At 40.2% G+C, this 23,827-nt stretch overlaps 1 protein-coding gene across 1 annotated transcript in view; it reads left to right on the forward strand.

The window, feature by feature from the left end:
* The first annotated feature begins 19,451 nt into the window (after positions 1-19,451).
* The window catches only part of LOC131075647 (110 kDa U5 small nuclear ribonucleoprotein component CLO), a 43,665-nt gene continuing 39,289 nt past the window's right edge, over positions 19,452-23,827 (forward strand). The window contains exon 1 of the mRNA XM_058012481.2: positions 19,452-20,395. Within this exon, the coding sequence (XP_057868464.2) occupies positions 19,607-20,395 (789 nt within the window). The 5' untranslated portion in view covers positions 19,452-19,606. The remainder of the gene's footprint in view (positions 20,396-23,827) is intronic.

Below are 23,827 nucleotides of genomic sequence, written 5' to 3' on the forward strand. Positions count from 1 at the left end.
GACATAATAATATTACAATATCCATAAATACATGGCTTCCAATAATACCACTGGTTACAAAGATACAATATCAAGGTTACATAAAAGTCTGATACAATGACCACACGGTCTCAACTGAACAATGATCTCGAACAAGAGCTGGTACATAAACCACGAACCAAGGAACACCAGCGAAGCCTTTCCTTGCCTGAAGATACAATCCAAAACATCCGATGGGAAGTGGCACTACCACCCGACCATGTGATCTCGAAATGGAACCACCCCACCGTGCTAGGAGATAGTAGAAAACCCTCAAGCAAACAAAGTAAGATAAGTACAAAAGGACTACAAGACTCTGCAACCATTCATGTAACACAACTCACAAAACACTAGTGACTCTAAGAAGAGAGTGTCATCACATAGCTTGATGGTTACCATGGTACAACCTCCATAGGTCCCGACCCCCATACTCGGGTTTCTCCTAGTAACCTCTCCTGAGCCTCCGGTTCCAACTAAGTCTCATGCGGACCCTACCAATCCTTTCGTGAAGACAAGGTGGTAAGTTTGCCATTCTAGGCCTTCTCGTAACATTATGAGCCCTGTACAAGCACTCACCTATGCACGAGGTACATTTATCTTAATTAATATTTAATCTACCCACCTCCTAATCAATTATTAGGTTATCACTTTTTAACTAACTTTCGACGGGTTATCCTATCATCCACTTCGGGCACGGCCCCCGCTCGAAAGACACTCTCTCTCCTAGGACACTGATAGGAAATGTTTCTCTCTATGAGAACTCTATGGCGAAACAGACAACCATAAACAATCCTGACAAGCACAGGTGAAGGATACACAAATACCAACCTAAGATTGACCATTTGGACAAAAACACACAATGGCTCATATCAAATAGGTTATATAACAACACCTGGTCTAAGAGAAATAATAACATAGGACACAATAACAATTTAACCAAAATACCAATGGAATTTAAGCTTGACTGAAAACACAATATACGCAAGATCCTATTACAGGCAATCTTTCCTTAAAAACAGCCAAAGTATAAATAACATGCAATTTACGAATTTCCAGATAACAAGAATTTACAACTATTTAATACCAAAAACATCCATCTTGTCATTTGTCCAAAAAGATTTAAAATAAATTTACATATGTATTAATCTCCTAATGTATTTCCAATATGTATATCGAATTTAGAATTATAAAAAAAATTACTAAATTCTAAATTCTTTATTCTTAAATTGACAATTAAAATAAAATAACTATATATATATATATATATATATATATATATATATATATATATATATATATATCTATTTAAATATACATATATATTTAACACATTATAATTATTTTATTATTATTTTTTTTATTATTTTTTTTCTATTTAAAAAAAAAAACTAAATAACAAATAAAATAATAAATAAAATAAAAAATTAAAATTAAATTTTTAAAAAAAAAAAACCTAGTGAGGGCTAGTTATGGCTACCAAGGTAGCGGTGCTACCATAGGTAGCGTTGTTGTCCTATGGCAACAGCCGCTACCTTTGGGTAGTGTTGTTGTCCTAAGGCAGCAGCCGCTACCCTTGGGTAGCGGTGCTGCCCTATGGCAGCAACCACTACCTAAGGTAGAGTTGCATGGGTAGAGGCATAGCCTCCCCACATAATTTAATAAATTAAAAAAAAAATTAAATTATTATTTTTTATATATTTTTTTTAATAAATTTTTAACAGTAATAATAAAAACAATATTTTTCCAATAATTCCCTTTTCAAATAAATTAAGTAAAATAATAAAAAGAACAATATTTTTATATTTATTTAACCTAGATAAATTTAATGTGTAATTAAATTTATTTTCTTAAGGTAATTAAACCATTTCTCAAGTAAATACCCTTTCTCACAAATCTTGCAATTTCCATGCATCCTAAAATCTGACAAATTTTCTATAATAATTTCTCTTAATTTTCTCAAAATTACATACTTCCCATAAATTAGAAATACACGTCAGACATGGATTTTAAAACAAAACTCGAAATCACCAGAAGAAGGTTTGTATTTAAAAATAACTTTACACATACACACCAATCAAAGAAAAATAGGAATATTTACTAAAAACCCACAACTAAGAATTCATCCAACCTGGTATAGCTTTCCTGGAAGGAATCTATAGAAGAGCCCTAATCCCTTCAATAACTTCCAATAAAATTTCTTCACCTAAATTCTGGACTTGTTCCTGTGTAACTAAAATAAAGACCTAACCCCTATTTAAACTAAAATTCTAGGTTCAATAGCTTTTTCACAAAAAACCTAAATTTAGAATAATAGTATTTTTTATTTTATTTTCTAAATTTATCACATGCAATAATTAAAAAACATTATTCTTTCTTTTCTTTTCTCATGCACATTAATTAATTTTCTAAATAAAGAATTAAAACAATATTTTAATTCTAATTAATCCTTTTATTCATTTATTTAATTATAACTTTAGAAAATAGTAGATACAATCAATCTAATTTATTTTTTTAAAATAAAAATATATTTCTAATACCATGCAGCTTAATTAAATAATTTCTTTAATTAACTAAATTTATAATCTCAATGCATAAACAATACAATTATGAGATAATTTCATAAACTTAATTAATTAATTAATTAAATCTACTAAAACACTCAAATTAAACAAATCTAAAGCAATTTCCCATAAAAGATAAAATGACAAAATACAAAGACCGAACTAACTTACAAGACGACCAACTGACAAGACGACCAACTGACAAGACGACCAACTGACGACACTCATACGAGTGCAACTGAGTAAAAATAGGGTCAACTACTATCTCCTCCACTTCCATCGAAAAATATAAGGCACGCTCAGACCTGTGAAGCCAGGTGGAGACGATACCCCGTACCTACCCGGTACTTGTACCTACAATATCCTGCATCACCGAACCACACATGCATATATATACAATATAGAAAACACGACATACACGTCGATGAAGGAGAATCGCGACGTTCCCTGTCTCACCGAAATGAGTGAAGGAAAATTGTCCCCTTGCATCCAATACACTCGAAAACACACAACATATAATTACACATAAAGTAAAATGTCAGTACATAGCAATAATACATAAAATGCCATAAATCACAAGTATTGAAATACTGCAAATAAATTATACATCTCATCTCCAAATAAAGCATAATGTCATAAAAATCTAAATAATATATCATGGTAATGTATCCACTGAAAAACAACCAATAATAAAATATGAGTCTAATGAGTTCAAACTAGTTTTATTTCATAATAAAATATGAGTCATGTTTTATTTATTTATCTTTTGTATTTAAATCTGCATATAATTGTTAGTTCATATTTGCTTCGGATCTGCTTGAAACCCTAACAAAAATAAGGTTGTTATCTTCCACCGAGAGGGGTGGTGGGAGGCAGTTGAGAAGATCCTCCCCAACAGGGCCCCCCAAGTCACCATCTTCCCTAAACAAAGTGGCAAAATAGTTGGTAGTTAGTCTGCTCAAACTATTTACATCATTGACCACTTGATTGTTGGCGTCCATGAGGGAGGAGATGTGGTTTCTACGCCTGTGGATAATAGTAGATCAATGAAAGAAAGTCATATTCTTATCACCCTCTTTGAGCCATTGAACCCTGGATTTCTGTTTCCAGTAGAGTTCTTCTTTGTGGGAGTTTTCCTTCCATTTTCTAAGGAGAGCAGCCTCCTCCATGTGGGTAGCTTCAAGGGAGTCACCTTGATCAATGCACTCTTGGATAACAGTCAGTTTACTGTTGAGCTCCTTTTTTTGCTTGAAGATATCCCCGAAGGTGTATTTGTTCCAACCCCAGACGTTTCTTTTGACCAAGTCGAGCTTCTGGGCAATCCTGAACATAGGTGTGCCTGGCATGTTGGTGTTCCACCATCTTTTAATGCAATCCTTGAATTCTGGATGAGAGTTCCACATAATTTCATACCGAAAAAGGATGATTTTTCCTTGCAGCATTTGTGGTATTCCAGAGGAGCAGGGGGTTGTGGTCAGAGACTGTTCTGGGGAGGGCAATGAGCTTCAAGGAGGGACCAATTTTCCAATTGCCTGAGATGAGAAATTTGTCAAGTCTGACCTGAATAAGATCCTTTCCTTGCCTAAGATTGGACCAAGTGAATTTTTGCCCCGTTAGTTCCACATCCATCAACCCATTCCTGCCAATGAAGTTGGCAAGATCAGTCATGCTGTCAAAGTACTCTGGAAGGCCTCCCAACTTCTCAAACGGGATCAAAGGAGAGTTGAAATCACCCGCAATCAACCAGTGGGCATTGGCATTATTTTGTATTAGAGCAGTTATGTTGTTCCAGAGATTTAATCTACCTGATCTGACATTGGGGGCATACATTTGTTGTTTAATAATATTTACTTAGTTTTAATTTGATATATTAAATATATATAGATATTAAATGCATATAAATATTACATAATAAATATATAATTAATTTTGTTTTTGTCTAATATATAACAAATCTTACATGTATATTAATATGTCATATTAAATGTAAATATGTATTAATATGTATTATATATAAAATATTGTTTTGGCAAATACCTTTCATCTAGTCTATCCCTTATTACAACAAAGTGAATAAATTATAATCTTCAACATGAAAATAATAGTGACTTGTTAAAATTAAGGTTGTTTATATGTAAGTCAAAGACAGAAGATTGTTGGAAACCCATAAAAATTTTGATCATATGAAAAAAGAAGAATGCAATCACTTCTCATGGAGTATGATGATTGTAGTGTACATGCCATATATGGAGTCACAGTTTCTAAGGCTCGTGATGAGTACTAGTGAAATTGGTTAATTAAAAACACATAAAATTTGAAAAAAATTGTACAGCCTGCGTTGGCCTAGTGGTGGAGAATTTGTGCTCTTGAAAGAGAGGTCACGAGTTCAAATACCACAAGGGGTAAAGTATCTACACCTCATCAACTTCAGCCCATTACTTATCCAAAAAAAAGAATTTGAAAAAAATTATTTTTTATTTTTTAAAGAAAATATTTATAGAAAATGCCTATTTTTTTTTTAAATTCTTATTAAAATTTTCATTAGTGTGAGATTTTTTATTTTTTTATTTAATTTAAAATTATATAATAAAATAAAGTATATCCCTCTCTTCATCTCTCCCTTCCCCCTCTCTCTTTCCCATTATATCTCTTTTTATAGCTCCCTCTTTCTATCTCGATCTTTCACTCTCTCTATCTATGACTCCCTCTTTCTATGTCTCTGTACTTTTCCTACTCTCTCTGTATGACTCCCTCTTTATATATCTATGTACTTTTGTTGCTCTCTCTCTCTCTCTCTCTCTCTCTCTCAATATCTTCTTATATCTCTATCTTTTTATCACTTGATCTCAACATTTAAATCTTTCTCCATTTCTCCTTCTCCCTCTTCTTTTATCTCTCTCTCTACATCTTCCTCCCTATCTCCCTATCTCTTCTTGTCTTTATTTCCCCTTCTACCCCTCTCTATCTCTTTATTTATTTATCTTAATATTCCTCTGTTGCTGTATCTTCACCTCTCTCTCTCTCTCTCTCATATTTAGAACCCTATAAATGGATGCATGATTATTTTCTCTCTCTCTCTCTCTCTCTCTCTCTCTCTCTCTCTCTCTCTCATATTTAGAACCCTATAAATGGATCCATGATTATTTTCAAGCTATCACTTCTTCATTAAGACATTTTTTGAACAAACAAAATCATTTGCTAGATGGGCTACAAATTCATCCCATGAATTATAATTATACACTAAATAATAATTATTTCATCTGAATTTTACTAGACAACCACTGATGGAGTTTCTAAACTATAGATAAAGAGATAAAATGAATTATTTATATTAATATTACTCTTGCATACATTTATACATTTATACATGTATTTTAATTTTAATTTTTAAGGTTATTTTGAAATAAAGGGGTAAAAACTTTATTGAAAATCAGACACAAGAATTACAAAGAGAACCAAGGCCCCAAGGTCCTAGAGAAGAACCAAAAGCCCAACTCAAAATCAACCAATTTCATACTCATCCATGTCCTCGGCAAGAATCTTCTGCAAGTCTTGATAGTAATCTGGAGAAAGATGCTCCCAACCTTCCACTTTCCAATCACTACCATGTTCCGAGGCCCACTTAGCCAAACAATCTGCTGCTCTATTCCACTCATGAGGAATGTGGATCAAAGACACCTGCTCCATAGCCGAGCTAATATGAAGAATCTGACGAACAATCTCTACCAATTGCAAATGAACCCAACTCACCTTTTGCTCCATCAACAAGTTCACCACAATTTGCGAGTCCGATTCACAGATAACCTTCCTACAACCCAACTCCCAGGCACACTCCAAGGCATAGAGAATAGCAAAGCCCTCCATAAAATTATTAGAATGCCACCCTTTATGAACCGAAAAAAAGAGGACCACCTCTCCCATATGATTCCTACCAACACCACCAACCCCAGTAGAGCCTGGGTTACCCCTAGAGGAGCCATCGGTATTAATCTTGATAAACTCATCTTAAGGAGGTATCCATCTTCCCATCCTTTGAACCTTCTTCAAAGTACATCTACCTCTCCAGACACAAGCTGAGGCAAGAGACAATTTTTGCAACCCCAACCTACTCACAGTATCTGCCTCATCTATATTTAGAGGAAAATGCACCTCACATTTAGCTTCCATCGTCTCCCGGATCATAACAATGATTCTATTCCACACTTGCTGAACCACCAGTCTAACCTTATGAAAGATCCTCCCGTTCCTCTCGAGCTAGATCTGCCATAGTATGAAAATGGGCCCAATGTACCAGACAATCTGGAGGAAGGAGGAGGGGATAGGAGGTCTGCCTAAACTACTCCAAAACTCCACCAGTGAATCCACGTGAACACGAGCATGCTTCCACACCCCCCACCAATAGTGCCAAATAAGCATAGAGAAGGGGCATCTGAAGAACAGGTGTGAGGAGTCTTCCTCCCCATTACTGCATAAGGCACAAACGGAAGGCCCCAAAAATCCCTGCTTGTGGATATTGTCCCAGGTTAGGCATTTGTTCAATACCAAAGTCCAAGCAAAGCAGTTACACTTTGCCCAAGAAAGATTATTCCACACCTGTTTCCACCAGGGTACCTCTCTTCCCTCTAGTCTTCGGTTCAACAGTACCCGATATCCACTAGCAACTGTAAAGATGCCCTTAGGATTCAGAAACCAATCAAGTCCATCCCTACCCTTGAGAGAACTGCAATGTCTATTCGCTAGAATGCCATACAACTCTGCACACTCTTCCTCCATCCCAACAACCGACCACTCATTTGGAGCCTTCCATCGCTCCATCTCCAACCGGCCACACCTATACACAGCCTTGAAGTCACTCACCCTAGACCACCCTGCCTCCAAAAACCTCTGGCAAAGATTCCCAAGGTTGGGAAACTGATCCAGGATGGGGGGGTAACCATCCCAAGAGTCATTCCAGAATATGACCTCTTCCCCCCTCCTGCAAATCCAAAAGAGACCTTCCTTAATAAGAGAAGCCCCCTTCTTAAGAGTACTCCAAATTGTTGAACCTTTACCCTCAAGCGGATATCTTGGAATTTCCTCCATCGGGATCCTGTGCATATATTTGTAGGCCAAAATCCTAGCCCAGCCACGATCCTGCTCAGCACACCACCTCCAGTACAATTTAGCCGTCAGAGCCTCCCCAAATAAAATAGACTACCTTAAACCAAGCCCCCCTGACTGCTTTGGGCTACACACCAACTCCCAATTGACAAGACTCCATTTGGAGGAGGAGAGGCTACTTGCCCATAAGAATTGCTTAGACAGAGAGTCCAATCCCTTCAAGGACCACTTAGGAACCACTTGAAGCATACATTGATAAGTCGGAAGAGCCTGAACCACTGACTTAATCAGCTGAACCCTCCCAGTAAAGGATAACCATTTATTAGTCCAGTGATCAACCTTCGTGCGAAATTTATCCAAGATACCCTGCCAAGATTCCCTAGGAGGGTTACCAGGAGAAATATGAATACCCAAATAAGTCAAAGGTAGAGAGCCCACTTGGAATCTCAAGATAAGAGCAATCCTCCTTTGAATAGAACTAGGAGTGTTGAAAAAGAGGATAGAAGATTTATCCTCATTAATCATCTGGCCCGAAGTTGCAAGATAAACATCCAAAACCTTTCTCAGATTAGTGGCCTCTTTGATTCCAGCAAGTCCCATCAGGATCGTGTCATCGACAAACTGCAAATGAGACTGTGACTGCAAGTCATTACCCCAACTCCATCCTTGAATAAATCCCCGACCCACATTATGTTTAATCAACCTTCCCAGACCCTCAGCCAGAAGAATGAATATGTATGGGGATAGGAGGTCCCCCTGGCGAAGACCCCTAGAAGCACCAAACAACCTAGTATGATCTCCATTGATTAGCACCGAGAAATATGTAGACGTCACACAACTCATTACCCATTGGATCCATTCGTCAGCAAAGCCCAACGCCCTGAGAATCTTCTGGAAGAAGGACCAACGAACTCTATCATAAGCCTTAGCCATATCCAACTTAATAAACATAGCTTTTTCCTTGGAGATTGCCATAGAGTGAATGGTCTCTGTAGCAATGACCACCCCATCCAGGATTTGGCGCCCTTCCACAAACCTGCTCTGCTCCTAAGAGATAACATGCCCCAGACACTTTTTCAACCTATCTGCTATCAGCTTAGAGATAATCTTGTAAATCACATTGTAGAGAGAGATGGGTCAGAATTGGCCTAACCAGTCAGCCCCATCACACTTGGGGATGAGTGCAATGAAAGTCGCATTCAAGGCTCGAATCATCTGCTTATTCCTCTGGGACTCCTGAACTACATCCCATAAGTCCAGTTTGATAATATCCCACAACTCTTTAAAGAATTCAACTGGGAACCCATCCGGGCCAGGAGCCTTTCCCTTTCTCATGTGAAAAACAATCCTCTCTAGTTCTTCCAGCGAAATGAGACCCATAAGCTGCTTATTCATCTCCCTAGTAATTAGAGAGGGATGCAATCAAGAACTTGATTCTCCTCCACTGATTCCCCCTGAGAATCCTCCCTGAAGAGAGACCAGAAATAAAGTCAAGACTCACTAGAAATCTCTTGCAAGAATAAAAGTTGCTCACCTCTATCATTAACCAGAATTGGAATGGCATTTCCATGTCTTCTTGCTTTCACTGAATTGAAGAAGAAGGCAATGTTCTTATCCCCCTCTTGAAGCCAATCAATACGAGCTCTCTGTTTCCAGTATATTTCCTCCCTAAGTTCCCATTCCTCAAGAGCCTTGACAGCCTTGTCTTCCTCCCTAAGCAAGGCTTCAGAGAAACCATGCTCTTTGATGTCGCTGGTGATGCCATTCAACACAATCTGAGCAACTTTCTTAGCATGGAAAATATTCCCGAAACCCTGACGGTTCCACTTTTTAAGCTAAAACTTAACAAATTGCAGTTGCTTGGCAAAAGTGTACATAGCAGTGCTAAAGGCTGGCCTCCCTTGCCTCCACCACTCCGCTACAAGAGTCTGCAAAGCAGGATCCTGAAGCCACATAAGTTGGAATTTGAATGAAGGAGAGCGAGCAACCTGAGCAGAAGAAGAAACCAACTTGATGGGCCAGTGATCGGATCATCTCCAGTCAAGAATTTCTAAGCTTATGGACCACTCCCCACCAATCCAAAAACTAGAAACCAGAAAATGATCCAACCTTTCCGCAATCCAATACTCCCCTACCCTCCTATTGTTCCATGTGAATAGACCATTACGAGGCTTAATGTCAACAAGATGCAACGAAGCTATATTATCTCGAAAAAGGAAAGACGAAGGTTCTAACCGCATAACACCCCCCTTTTTCTCACTCAACTTAAGGATGGCATTGAAATCGCCCCCCATAATCCAAGGATGCAAGGGGACCAACCTCTGCATACAAGAGATATGGGACCATAAATTCTACTTACCCTAAAGATCAGTGGGGGCATAGATGTTAGTAACCAAGATATATTCCCCAATCTCAAGCCTAGAGACAACTCCAGATAACGAAGATCTAGAGGCCGCCCACCAGCCAGGGCGAATCCTTAAAGGGTTCCAAAGACAGGCGACCCCTCCTGAGGAGCCCACAACCCCAATACACTAACACTGGCATCTCCCCCAAAGCTTTGGCACCAGATCCATCATACTTTCCACAAAAAGTTTTGTCTCCTGCAAAAATAGGATATTAGGAGAATGGCTCCTTATCAACTCCTAAACAACTTTTTGTCTAGGGCCACTGTTCAAGCCCCTCACATTCCATGATAAAATAATCATTTATGGGGATTGGAAAAATGAGAATCCAGAGTCTTTATTGACCCTGACTCAACCAAATTCTCCCCCATCAATTTGATCTTCTCTAAGTCCTTTTTTTCTGCCAGCCTTTGAACTCTTCTCTGATGATCCTTTCTTAATGTCCTTCTGGTGGAGACCCAAATGTAAACCCATTTTGTTACTTTTGGCCCCAACAAATTCCAATTTTTGAGCTGAAGGAGAGACCTCCCCCGCAACCAACTCCACTACAGCACTAGGTATGGTCCCCAACTGAGCCACAACTGGTTGATCCATCTCCATTTGTTGGCTCCCAGCAATTTGCAAAGCCTGGGTCGAGTCCCAATTCACACTATCATCAGCCAACCTTGGAACACCCTAATCCAAAGGAGTCAGCCCAGGGTTCACCTCCTGCTAGGTGAGGTCGTCCAGGGCTTCAAACTTGTTAAACGTATCCTCCTCCTGTCTCTCCTATAGGGGCCTCTTTTGTCCCCGATTCCTATTCTTTGTCTTAACTGGGACAAAACCATCAGTACCCACAACTTCCCCAATCATGGAGACTTTTCCTTTATCAACCCCATCTGTGTTACGGGTCGACTATTGAGATTGGCGCACCATCGGTTTATACCTAAGACACTTGCGCTGCAAGTGACCGTACTCATGACATATGCGACAACGAAAAGGTAAAGTCTCATAATCCAGTTGCTAAACCCATGAATAAGAGCCCACACACATATCTATAGCATCTGGCAAAGGCTTGCTAAGATCAATTTCAACACAAATGCAAGTGAAGGTCATTAGCCTTCTCCCAAGGGTTTGCGAAGAGGCTCCAACTGGCCTCCCAAGCACTGGAGTGAGCATCCGTAACACATCCTCCCGACAACATTCCACTGAAAGACGCAGTAGACGGACCCACACTGGGACCCTATTCGGGAGTTCCTCCGAAGGGTTGAACCCTGCATGCCAGAGTTTGATAAACAACGCCACTTGGTTGTAAAAATATGGCCCTCCTTCAAAAACCCTACTCTGATCCTCCATGCAATTGAAGGTAACCATGAAGTAGTTGTTTGCCAGTAACATAATCTCCATCTCCCCTTCCGGAGCCCAAGATCTCTGAGCCCAGTTCTCCAAAAACTGTAGAGAAACCCTCATCCCCAAAAACTTGCAGTATAACGAATGTTTGGAACAATAATCATCTTCTGCTATCATCTCCGGAGGAATACTCACCCTAGGTCTCTCGCTGCACTTCTCCAGGCAGCCATTTATCTTCGAGATCCGAGAGCCCCCAACACTTCCAGCCCCGGACTCTGAGGCAAAAAGGTTATTATCAAAGGTCTTTACATTATGGGGTGGAGATTTCAAACCCACCACAGCCCGGAAATCCATATCGTGAGGCGCCTTTGAGGCCTCCCCACTAGCTCTAGACATCGCACCTCTCAGAGAGCCCACCTCCCGAAAGGAGTTGGCCAATGACTCCGCACCCTCTTGCAACAAACACCCTCTCCCCACCGTGCAACTAGAGCCCCCCACTGCCCTACCCCATGCACAAGCTGCAGTTCCGCAGAAACCCCGAGCCCTTGCCCCCTGCAACACCTCCCACCACCCGCAGCCATCGCTCCACCTTTACCCTCGCAGTCCCGAAGCCAACCCCTCCCGCAATAACACCCCCGTCTGCAACCGCCACCCTCACGCCGCCACACCAACATGCAGGTTCTCCTACGAGCTAGGGTTGCTGTAGGATTTTGCCAAGATCAAGGGCACAATGAAAAGCATAAAAGAGACAATAGAATGACAAGAACAAACTGTATTCTCATCAATATACAAATGATCAACTGGATTAACCAATACAATGAATAGAGGCCTGCATATATAGGCAAGGCCATATGGATGTATAAGCACACAAATATGATATGTGGCTCAATGAGAAACAAGGGTAGGTAAGAAATACTAAGGGTAGGTAGGAGAAATAATATAATATTCCACAAGAGGTGGATGACCCACCGAATGTGGAGTGTAACAGCAAAATAAGACCACAAAAGGTGGAATTTCTCCTACAAGCTCTATCCCTATGTGCACACTTCCCTAAGTGTCTCAAATCCAAACTGCGAAGAGATGCATTATCCTAAGTTAACTTAAGTAAGTGTAATAATATCCAAAATGAATATTTATTTACACCAACACCCCCCCTTAAGTGCAACTTAGGGGAATGAAGACTCAAGTCAACAATGCAAGATGGGTCCTGACTACTAGGCCATGATAGGTACCCATGTACAATATGCAAATGAAGTAAAACTATGCAATGCAATCTCTCACAAACGGAGAAAGGGAGAAAACCCAGTGGGAAAAAAACTCCTCCCCAAAAGAGAGATGAATGTACAAAAGACTCTCAAAGAAGAAGGACAAAACCTCAAAGAGGAAAAAGTCCCCCCCATAAGAGAGGAAGGAGAAGTCAGCTGACCCCCCCTAATGACACATCCCGCACCCCCAGAAGAGCTCGCAACTGCTGGAACTTACTCTCGGTGAAAGGTTTGGTGAATATGTCAGCAACCTGCTCTGCTGTAGGACAATACTGCAAATCAATGACCTGCTCCTGGATGAGCTCTCGGATATAGTGCATATGAATCTCGATGTGTTTGGTCCGCTGGTGCTGGACCAGGTTCTTCGAGATCGCAATAGCACTCTGATTGTCGCAATGTAGAACTGTCGGCCATGGAGTGGTGAATCCAAACTCTGTGAGAATTTGTTAGAGCCAAATGGTCTCAGTCGCTGCATTAACAATGCCTCAATACTCAACCTCAGTCGAAGAGAGAGCAATAGCATGTTGCTTCTTGCTCTGCCAACAAATGGGGCCCGAACCAAGGTGAAAACTATAAGCAGAAGTAGACTTACGATCAACTAGATCGCTAGCCCAATCGGAGTCCGTGTAACCAACCAAGCGAAGTCCTGTGCCTGCTGCATAGTGAATCCCATAGTGATATGTACCCTGGATGTAATGAAGGATGCGTTTGGCGGCTTTCCAATGAAGCTCATGTGGTTCCTGCATGAAGCGGGAAACCATGCCAACTGCAAATGAAATATCAGGGCGTGTATGAGTCAAGTAGATGAGACTACCCACAAGCTGACGATACAAAGTGGCATCAACTGGTGGAGAAGAACACTGAGCCTCAAGCTTGACTCCTGAAAGAAAGGGAGTCGGGGCAGGCTTACAATCAGCCATATGAAAGCGGACAAGTATATCAAGAGCATACTTGGGCTGCGATAGTGTAATCCCGGAAGGTGACTGTGAAATCTCTATCCCGAGAAAGTAGTGCAAAAGACCCAAGTCAGTCATAGCAAATCTATCATGCAAAGCAGATTTGACCCTGCTAATGATGGATGAAGTACTCCCTGTAATGATCAAGTCATCAACATAGAGCACAAGTATCAAATGAGAGTCATCCTGTCGCAAAATGTAGACATTCGGATCGGAATGACACCTGGTGAACCCTGCGGAGAGAAGAAAGGAATCCGTCTTGGCGTACCAAGCCCTGGGGGCCTGCTTAAGGCCATAGAGAGATTTCCTTAGTCTACAAACCAAGGAAGTATCCTGGATGAAACCCTGTGGCTGCTCCATATAAATCTCCTCATCAAGATCACCATGAAGAAAAGCACTCTTCACATCCATCTGATGTATAGCCCAACCATGAGCTGCAGCAATAGCAAGTGTCAAATGAATGGAGTTCATCTTGGCTACGGGTGCAAAGGTCTCAGTATAGTCAACACCTGCAACCTACGAGAAACCTTTCGCAACAAGCCGAGCCTTATACTTATCCACACTACCATCCGCTGCAAACTTGGTCCGATAGATCCACTTACATCGAACCATCTTTCTCCCCTTAGGGAGATGGACTAAATCCCATGTGTTGTTCCTCATCAAGGAACTATACTCTTCCTCCATAGCTTGGTCCCCCTCAGGAACCCCTGACGCTTCCCTAAATGTCTGTGGATCGGAAGCGGTAGCAATGAATGCATGTGGAAGATCCTGATGTTGTGATTGAGTTCTTCGTGTATCTGAAGGATCCCCAACAAGAGAACCCGCGGACTCAAGTGTCTGTCGAGCCCAACGAGGTCTAGGTGGAGGTGGAGAACGAGGCTCCTCAATTGCAAGTGGACCCTGCGGAGGTGTAACCCTGCGAGTCAGAGTTGAGGGAGTCTCATCATCTGAATCACTGACATCACTATCCACAATGGAGGAAGGTGGAGGAGGTAGAGAGGCAAAGCTAAGAGAGCTTTCCTCAAAGTGAACACTCCTCTCAATGAACACCTCATGTGTCTCTGGATCCATCAATTTGTATGCCTTAACACCCTCAGGATATCCAACAAATATGCAAGGCCGACTCTGTGGTTCCAATGCCTTGCGTTTTTGCGGAGGTATGCGAGCCCATGCTGGACACCCAAAGACTCTGAAATGTCTCACAATCGGTTTCCTACCAGCCCAAGCTTCAAAAGGAGTAATACCTTGCAAAGCTTTGTGAGGAACCCGATTCTGGATGTGTGTGGCACAACTGATAGCTTCTGCCCAAAAGGCGGGATCAAGAGAACGTGCATGTATCATACAACTAGCCATTTCTTTGAGAGTTCTATTCTTGCGTTCTGCAACCCCGTTCTACTGTGGAGTGTATGCAACAGAATGTTGAAGATCAATCCCCTCAAATGTACAAAAATCCTCAAGTCTTTTGTTCACATATTCCCTTCCATTATCTGTGCGAAGAATCTTGACCACTTTCCCTGATTGTTTTTCCACACGAGTCTTGAAGTCTTGAAATCTGTCAAATACTTCACTCTTATGAATGAGAAAGTAGACCCAAGTGAAGCGGGAGTAGTCATCAATGAAGGTGAGAACATAGTGGGCTTTACTAAATGAAGGTGCTGGAAATGGACCTGCTACATCGTTGTGAACAAGTTGAAGAACTTCCAAAGCTCTCCAAGTTTTCCCTTTATCAAACTTTTCTTCAGGATGCTTGCCCATGGAACAACCTGAACATACACCCTCTGAAAAACTAATTCGAGGTAGACTTGTGACCATGTCTTTAGTGCTGAGCTGCTGAAGATAGCGGTAGTTGAGGTGACCAAACCGCTCATGCCATAGCTTACTTTCTGAATTTGAATGAGTAAGCAAGACCCTAGAAGGTGAACTTGGCACAAAGTGGGAGAATGAATAAAGCCTTGAGTTGTCATTGACTTGTCCCGCTGCTACCAAGGCATCATCATCAAGTTCCTTTACCACAACTGAATCTGGTGTAAACTCAACCTTTTTCCCATTCCCATAGTGAGTGATTTGGTAGATGGAGAGAAGGTTGGTAGACAAGTTAGGAACATAGAGAACATTCTCAAATGTTCCATCATCCATGTCAACTGAACCTTTCCCTTCAACCTCTACTTGTGTGTCATCACCTATGTAAATGTGAGGTACCTTAGATGGCTCCAATGAAGAAAACTGCTCCTTTGTAGAACCCATGTGATATGAGGCACCCGAGTCAAGTATCCATTGCTATGAAGAACCTGCTGTAGCCACAGATGCTTGCCCTTTTCCCTTAGACTGTGAGGAAGTGGAAGGAGATGAATCCTTCTTTGTGTAGGCGGATGGCAAGTTGATGTTGTTTTTCTTGAGAAGATTAGTTAACTCATCAACTTGCTTTGTGTGGCATCGATGCTCATCATGACCATACTTTTTGCAATATGCACAAGTTGGTTTATCCTTCTTAGGTGGTGTCCCCTTCTTGGAAGAGGATGAAAAATCGCCTTGTGATGGAGAGGATGATTGTCCATTTTCCTGGTGTGGCTTAGACTTGGATTGCTTCTTCTTCTTGTTGGAATCTTTGCCTTGACTTCCTTGATTCCCTTGATTAGCCACCAAAGCCTTGGACTTTGAAGACTTGAGAAACCCCATGTTCAACAACTTAGATTGTTCCAATATCAACATTTTTGTGAAAGCATCAAATGAAGGCATAACATAAGAACTCCCCACTGTCAAACGATGAGTTTGGAAGCTAGATACAAATGCTGCATATTCTGGTGCAAGCTTATCCAACAAGTTGAATATCAATTGAGCATCCTTTTTGTCAATTCCACAATCCTTAAGCTTTGCTCTTAGCTCATTTGCTTTGGTGACATAATCTTGGATTGTATCAAAACTCTTGGGATCTAAGTTGGTGAGCTCATTGTCAATCTGATAGCCTCTGATTTCATCAACTTGTCCATACAATTTTTGAAACATATCCCAAGCCTCTTTGATTGTTTTACACTTCTCAATGTGAAAAATGAGGTCATCTGATACATACTTGCGTAAGGTTCCAAGAGCCATGCAATTCTTTGTGAGCCATTCTAATTGAGCAATTGGATCAGCCTTAGGATCAGGTGGTGCTGTTATTTTTCCATCTATGTAGTGTGTGAGACCCTTTTCCATTAGTTTACTCCATACTTTAATTTTCCATGATGCATAATTATGTGGAGTTAAAGGTGGAAATTTGTTAGGACTCATTGCAACAAAAATGGAAAGAGCACAAAGAGAGGCACAATCACACAAGACACCCCCCCAAATTCACTCAATCAAAGAACCCCCCCCAAATGTGATGATTTTGGCACTTTATAAGTAGTGCGTATACAATGGGCCACTTGCAAAAAATGGCAAAGTGGACTTCTGATTTACAATTTTACAACTGCCTCAATAAGGCCAAAAGAGTCTCAAACTGATAATGCAAGAGATCTAACTAAGATCCAAGCAATTTACAAGTACCTAATAGGCCGAATAAGACCAATATCTGAAAGTACAATTTCCACTCAAAATCTCTGAAATCTGATCATAGATTATGAAAGTAGATGAAAAAATAAGCACTCTAAAAAAAAAGGACACCTGAAAAGGAGGTCGTATGAGCTCAAACGAGGCCTTTGAAGTTGCAGAATTGAGGATTGGACAGGTACAACTGAGAGAATCTGAAAAATTTGAAAAACCTGTGCACCAAAATTAGAAAATAACCACACCACTGCGAAGATCACGAAATTTTAGCCCATTTCAAAAAAAACTGCACTAAAAAAGGAGCAAAAATGAGCAAGATATGGCCTTTCAAAGTTGGACTGCAAAACTGAAAAGCCCAATGGAGAGGGGTCAAATTTTTTTCAAAAAGTGCTGATGTGGCACTGACGTCAACAAGTCACTGTGTTAAATTTGACGGTCGTATGACCGTCGCAAAAACTTCGCCTCCCTGCTGACTGGGCGTCCGTACTGTACGAACTGCTGACTGTGCAGGCCGTATGGATGACGTGGCACTGTGATGTGGCGTATAGACGGCTGTTTGAGAGCCACGTGGCGGGGTCCCAGCTGCTGACTGGGTGTCTGTGTGGCGGTCGCAGGAGGCGGTGGCTGGACGATCGCCGAAGGCGGGTGACGGTAGGCGTCGGTGCCGGAGGGCCGGCGGCGGGAGTCTGCGCGTCGCTGGAGCTGGAGGCGTAGCGGTGTGCGGAGCGGCCGGTGGTGTGCAGAGCTGCTGGCGGGAGATGCAGAGCGACGGGCGGGCGACGGGGACAGCGGGTACTGGCGCGGGCGGCGGCGGGAGGGAGCATGACGACGGCGCGGCCCTGCAAAACTTGCGACACGTAGGTACAGTGTATGGGGGGGGTCTGCGGACCCCCAAACAAAAAACTCTTTTTTTTGATTTTTTTCAATTTTTTTTCAATTTTTTTTTAAATTTTTTTTTTCGAAATCCGTACGATAATAGCCAAAATGGGGAAAAAATTTTTCTCACCAAAATAGGTCGACTTTATAGTCGAAATTTATGGAAACGGCCTCCCAGATTCAACGGTGATGTCCAAATCGCTGTATGACACCCTTAAAAAATGAAGATCCCCAAATCCGAAAATAGAAGCCTTCCACGATGTCTCCAAAAACCGATCAATGAAGCCCCAATAGCTCTGATACCATGTAGGATTTTGCCAAGATCAAGGGCATAATGAAAAGCATAAAAGAGACAATAGAATGACAAGAACAAACTGTATTTTCATCAATATACAAATGATCAACTGGATTAACCAATACAATGAATAGAGGCCTGCATATATAGGCAAGGCCATATGGATGTATGAGCACACAAATATGACATGTGGCTCAATGAGAAACAAGGGTAGGTAAGAAATACTAAGGGTAGGTAGGAGAAATAATACAATATTCCACAAGAGGTGGATGACCCACCGAATGTGGAGTGTAACAGCAAAATAAGACCACAAAAGGTGGAATTTCTCCTACAAGCTCTATCCCTATGTGCAAACTTCCCTAAGTGTCTCAAATCCAAACTATGAAGAGATGCATTATCCTAAGTTAACTTAAGTAAGTGTAATAATATCCAAAATGAATATTTATTTACACCAACAATTGCGATGCCCTAGCCCGTGTTCGGCTCCCTCCACGTGCAGCGCCGCCATCCTCAAACCTATTTTTAAGGTTTTACTCATTATTATATTATAGTATATAATTGATAATAAATGTCACTAAAAAAATATTTAATATTACATCATAATTTATAAATTAATTCAATATTATTTTGTAAGTAGAGAAATAATCTTGTCATGGCTTTCTATGATCGTAAAATATGCACAAAATATATATGCAATTGTTCTTGGAAATTGTCAAGCTAATGAAAAATTAACATGTAGATATAGTCGGTACTAGAAATCCTTGCACAACTCTATCTCTCTAAGCTTGTTAGTAATGGACTTTGATTATCTTCCTCATTCACAGGTTTTGCTTCAATTGTATTTCAATCCCTACAAGAGAATGCATAGTTGATTTGAAGCTATCACTTCTCCATCGATATTTTTTCACAAAAAAAACATCATTTGCTAAATGACCTACCAATTGATGTCATGTATTACATAAATGTATGCAAAAAATGGACCCCTCTCTTTCTAATTGACCCTCCACACTTATTCCATGTACCCATTACACACTAAGATGCAATTCCTAGTTTTATGCCCTATTACACCAAGCCTAAATAAACAGCAGCATGGGACCTGCCCTCGTATATAAAATTATTAACTTAGGGGATTTAAGGTTTAACAGTCAAAGCCAAATTGATCTGCAACTACAGCAAATGTACTCCAAAGCAGATAGAGAGAGTCCTCGAATAGATTTTCGAAAGAATATAAGCTGCTTCTCTTCCTCGCTCTCCCACCGAGAGCGTTAGCAGGGAAATTACCATGGACGACAGCTTGTATGACGAATTTGGGAACTACATAGGTCCGGAGATCGACTCTGACGAAGAGTCCGATGGAGAAGAAGATGAGCGAATGCAGGAGCGCGAGGACGAGGAAGAGGGTGGCAACGAGGGCGATGGCGAAGAGGCCTGGCTTACTCGCGGCGGCGCTGACGGTCCTGAGCGCGGCCTCGGGGAGGGCGAGGGCGACGACTTTGATATGGATATGAAGACAGACATGGAAGGGCAAATCGTTCTTGCAGAGGACAAGAAATACTACCCCACTGCGGAAGAAGTGTATGGCCAAGGCGTGGAAACCCTGGTGATGGACGAGGATGCCCAGCCGCTGGAGCAGCCCATTATCAAGCCCGTCAGAAACATTAAGTTCGAGGTGGGCGTCAAGGACTCTTCCACCTACGTCTCCACTGATTTCTTGCTTGGCTTAATGTCGAACCCCACGCTGGTGAGAAATGTTGCTCTGGTGGGACACATCCAGCACGGCAAGACAATGTTCATGGACATGCTAGTGGAGCAGACCCATCACATTTCTACTTTTGATGTTCACAGCGAGAAGCATATGAGGTACACCGACACTCGGATTGACGAGCAGGAACGCCAGATTTCTATCAAGGCGGTTCCCATGTCGCTTGTTTTGGAGGACAGTAATGCCAAATCCTACCTCTGCAATGTCATGGATTCCCCCGGCCATGTTAACTTTTCCGACGAGATGACAGCCGCTCTTGCGCTTGCCGATGGCGCTGTGCTAGTTGTCGATGCTGCGGAGGGTATCATGGTAATTACTCTTTAATCACTATCACATCTGGGTTGCCAGTTCTGTAACGTTCAAGGTTCAGGGTTCAGGGTTTTAGTTTCTTATTTCTTGAGCTCACCATGGGATTTAATATCCCTTAATGTGGTTGAAATTAACCTGCCTCCACCTTTAACAATCGATTTTTTTAATGCAATGCGGGCATAAAAAGTAGCACCGGTTTTATTGCAGAATAGCTCGCAAAGCTCTGATGCTAACTGAACTCTACATTACATTACTGTTTAAATCTGAGCTGGAATTATATAGCAGCATGATTCTAATCTACAGCCTCTCCCCACTTTAACCTAAAGCTTAAACTTAGCAATACACAGAGGAACGAAAAACTACTATCTTGGTGTTTCATAGAACTCACTGATAATCAGCCATGAACTGCACATCATAAACACCATAGAAGTACCGAAACAGAAGCTTGTCAAATTCGGAACCTTTATTACAAAATCTGTAGTGCAAAAAGAAAGGATTTTCCTAAAAGCTTATTTTCTTTTCTTTATTCTTTTTTCTTGTTTATGCTGGATTTTTCTAAAAGCTTATTTTCTTTTCTCTATTCTTTTTTCTTGTTTATGCCATACCTCTCTTAAGACTCTAAAGCAAATTCAGTTTCTTGAAAAGAAAAATGAGATATGGTTCCCCTAAATAATGAAGTTAAAAATTGAAACTGTCCTCTATTTTTTCACAAAAAACATTAAATGGATATTTTATTTAAAAATGAATGTTGTTTAATAAGTCAGTTGCACAATGCAGTCCATGGAAGAGCTCAAAAGATGTCTTCACTCTGTCCTAAAAATGAACAATTCCAGATGGCCATAATGTGCTGCCCTCACATCTGGTTTCCAGCAGTCACTGCCTCTAATTTTCTTTATTTGAGACACCTAATCTTCATAGGTGATATTTTGGCATATTGCATGACAAAGAATGTTCAATTTAGGAAGCCATATATTCATGGATCATTTGCGATGTGTGTGTATGAGTAGATGCTAGGGAAATATTAGGGACACATATCATAACCTAAACTCTGATTGTGTTTATGAGCAACGATTGCCTTGTGAAGTTCGCTTTGCAGCTAGACATATACACGTAAGATAACAGATTTTAAACCTGCATAACATTTAAAAAGATGATTTACAAGTTTCAATGCCCGCTGCTTTTGTAATATGCTGCTGCTTTTATTTGGGTTTCAGATTTCATCCATGTGTACTGGCAGATTTCATCCATGTGTACTGGCAGAAACAGATGCTACTTTGGCAAGGGTTCATCAGCTATCTAAATTTTAAGATTTTGGGAATGCATGAAAATTACAATTTTCATGTAAAGATATGCATAACAAGTAATATCTGAATACTTGTAGTAAAAATTAGAAAGTAAATGGTTACCTCAAAAAAGAGAGAATACTGGAGAAGTGCATTTGATCTTCTAAGGTTTATGTTGTGTCACAAAGGAGCAGGCTAAAGAGGATAGGCAAGATAAGGCAGTTTTAAAATAACAGGTCAGGAAGTTGACAACATTTATTGAAAACTTACTGAAAGTCTGAAACCTTTTCTCGACCCTGCAACTTCACAACCAGCCTCCTCAGGTACAACAATGATTTACTCGTCCTATTTTTAAAAACAAATCTTTGTAGATTATTAGTAGTATCTTCTTGCTCTGATTCTATCCAATTAAGATTGTGCTGTGAAACAAGCACATTCCTGCAAATTTCTATTGACTATTGAGTGGTACAGCAAGCATCCTGCTTCATGGTGGGCATAATTTTTTTTTAGCATTTTGATTTGTGTTGTGGGACAAAGTTAAAAATGGATAATGTGTGAGGTTTAAATTATAAGGGTAAACTCCCTTTGATGCACTAAAGGGATAGGTGCTTGTCGTTCATTATGTGTAGGGTCCTTAATATTAAAATAATAAAACACACATAAGAAGCATAATTTGAACGGATGTGCTTAAAACATATAATAATAGAGACAAAATTTTATATAAATACATTGACAAAAAAGTCTGGATACATAAGCCCCAAAGGCTAGCAATATATTAGGAAACTATTTCCTTACAAGAAGACCAAATGGTTGAGTACATTAAATACATAAAGTATATGAAGGAAATAATCCTGAAAAGTGATCTCCATGCAAGAAGACCTCAGGCGAGAACATCGTTGAAACGCTTTTCCACCCAACCATGAAGCATATGCTTCCTCGAAATCCTTCAAATGAAGAATACCCAACCCTACACAAGGATGCCTAGCAATTTGAACTCAACAAGAGTGATGGAATATGGTGCAACATGACAAGCGACCTCCATGCGGAAACACCTCGGATGAGAACATCGTCGAAGCGCATTACCACCCAATCATGAAGCATTATGCTTCTCTAGAATCTTTCAAATGAAGAATACCTGAACCTACATAAGGATGCTTAGCAATCCAAACTCGACAGGAGTGATAGAATTTGGTGCAACATGATATATCTAACATTCTACATGCATAATGAAATGCTAATGTATTGATATCATGATATGGCCGAGAGAGAAAACATCAATCAAATATTAATTATCTGCTAATGATTAGCAAGCTTTGGCCAAAGCACATTTTAAGCCAACTATTGGCAAGTAGATTTGAAGTAGAAACCTACCCTTCTTTGTTGTTCCATATTTGGAACTTGTTCATTTTTCAACCAAAACTAATCACAAATATTTTTCAAACATGGACACAAGCATATGCCTTCAATATTTAATTGAAGTCAAAGCATAATTCAATCACACAAAGTCCCATGAACTATCAGTTAACCAATAAAACATGAGTCAACAATAGATGCCAACATGTGATGATGACAGATAACCAATGCTTTACCAAATACATCCAAGAATTTAAACTATGATAATCATCACATTGCTACAATCAAAGATATTCTTGAATAACAATACTTATCACAACATAATCTATCCTTTATTGAGAGGAACATTCTATCTTTCCATCTAAGAGTCAACCTCGATAAGGTGATATCATTCACGATGACAATTTAATTTCATTAATATTTCATGCTGACACATGCATCTACTTCAACGTAGCCATTACTAGTAAAGCATTCCTTGATTAACCAAAGACAACCAAATTAATGCCAATCATAGAATGGTAACAACTTTTGCAAAGAATAAAAGAACACAATTATAAAACAATGCTCAAGTGTGAAATTATAACCCTTTCGATCCTTGGTTTAGATAAAATATTCATGAACAATAATAAGATATGGGGATTAAGGACTTTTCATTTAGGGTTGATATAAAGAAAAATGCAAGAATGTACACATAATTGTATATATATCCATAGTGCTATGAGAGCATATATAGAAACATTTCCAAAAAAATATTAAACCTCAGGTATTGTTTTTCATATAGAAATACTATAGTTAG

The sequence above is a fragment of the Cryptomeria japonica genome, chromosome 10, assembly GCF_030272615.1.
Source record: "Cryptomeria japonica chromosome 10, Sugi_1.0, whole genome shotgun sequence".
Lineage (NCBI taxonomy): Eukaryota > Viridiplantae > Streptophyta > Pinopsida > Cupressales > Cupressaceae > Cryptomeria > Cryptomeria japonica.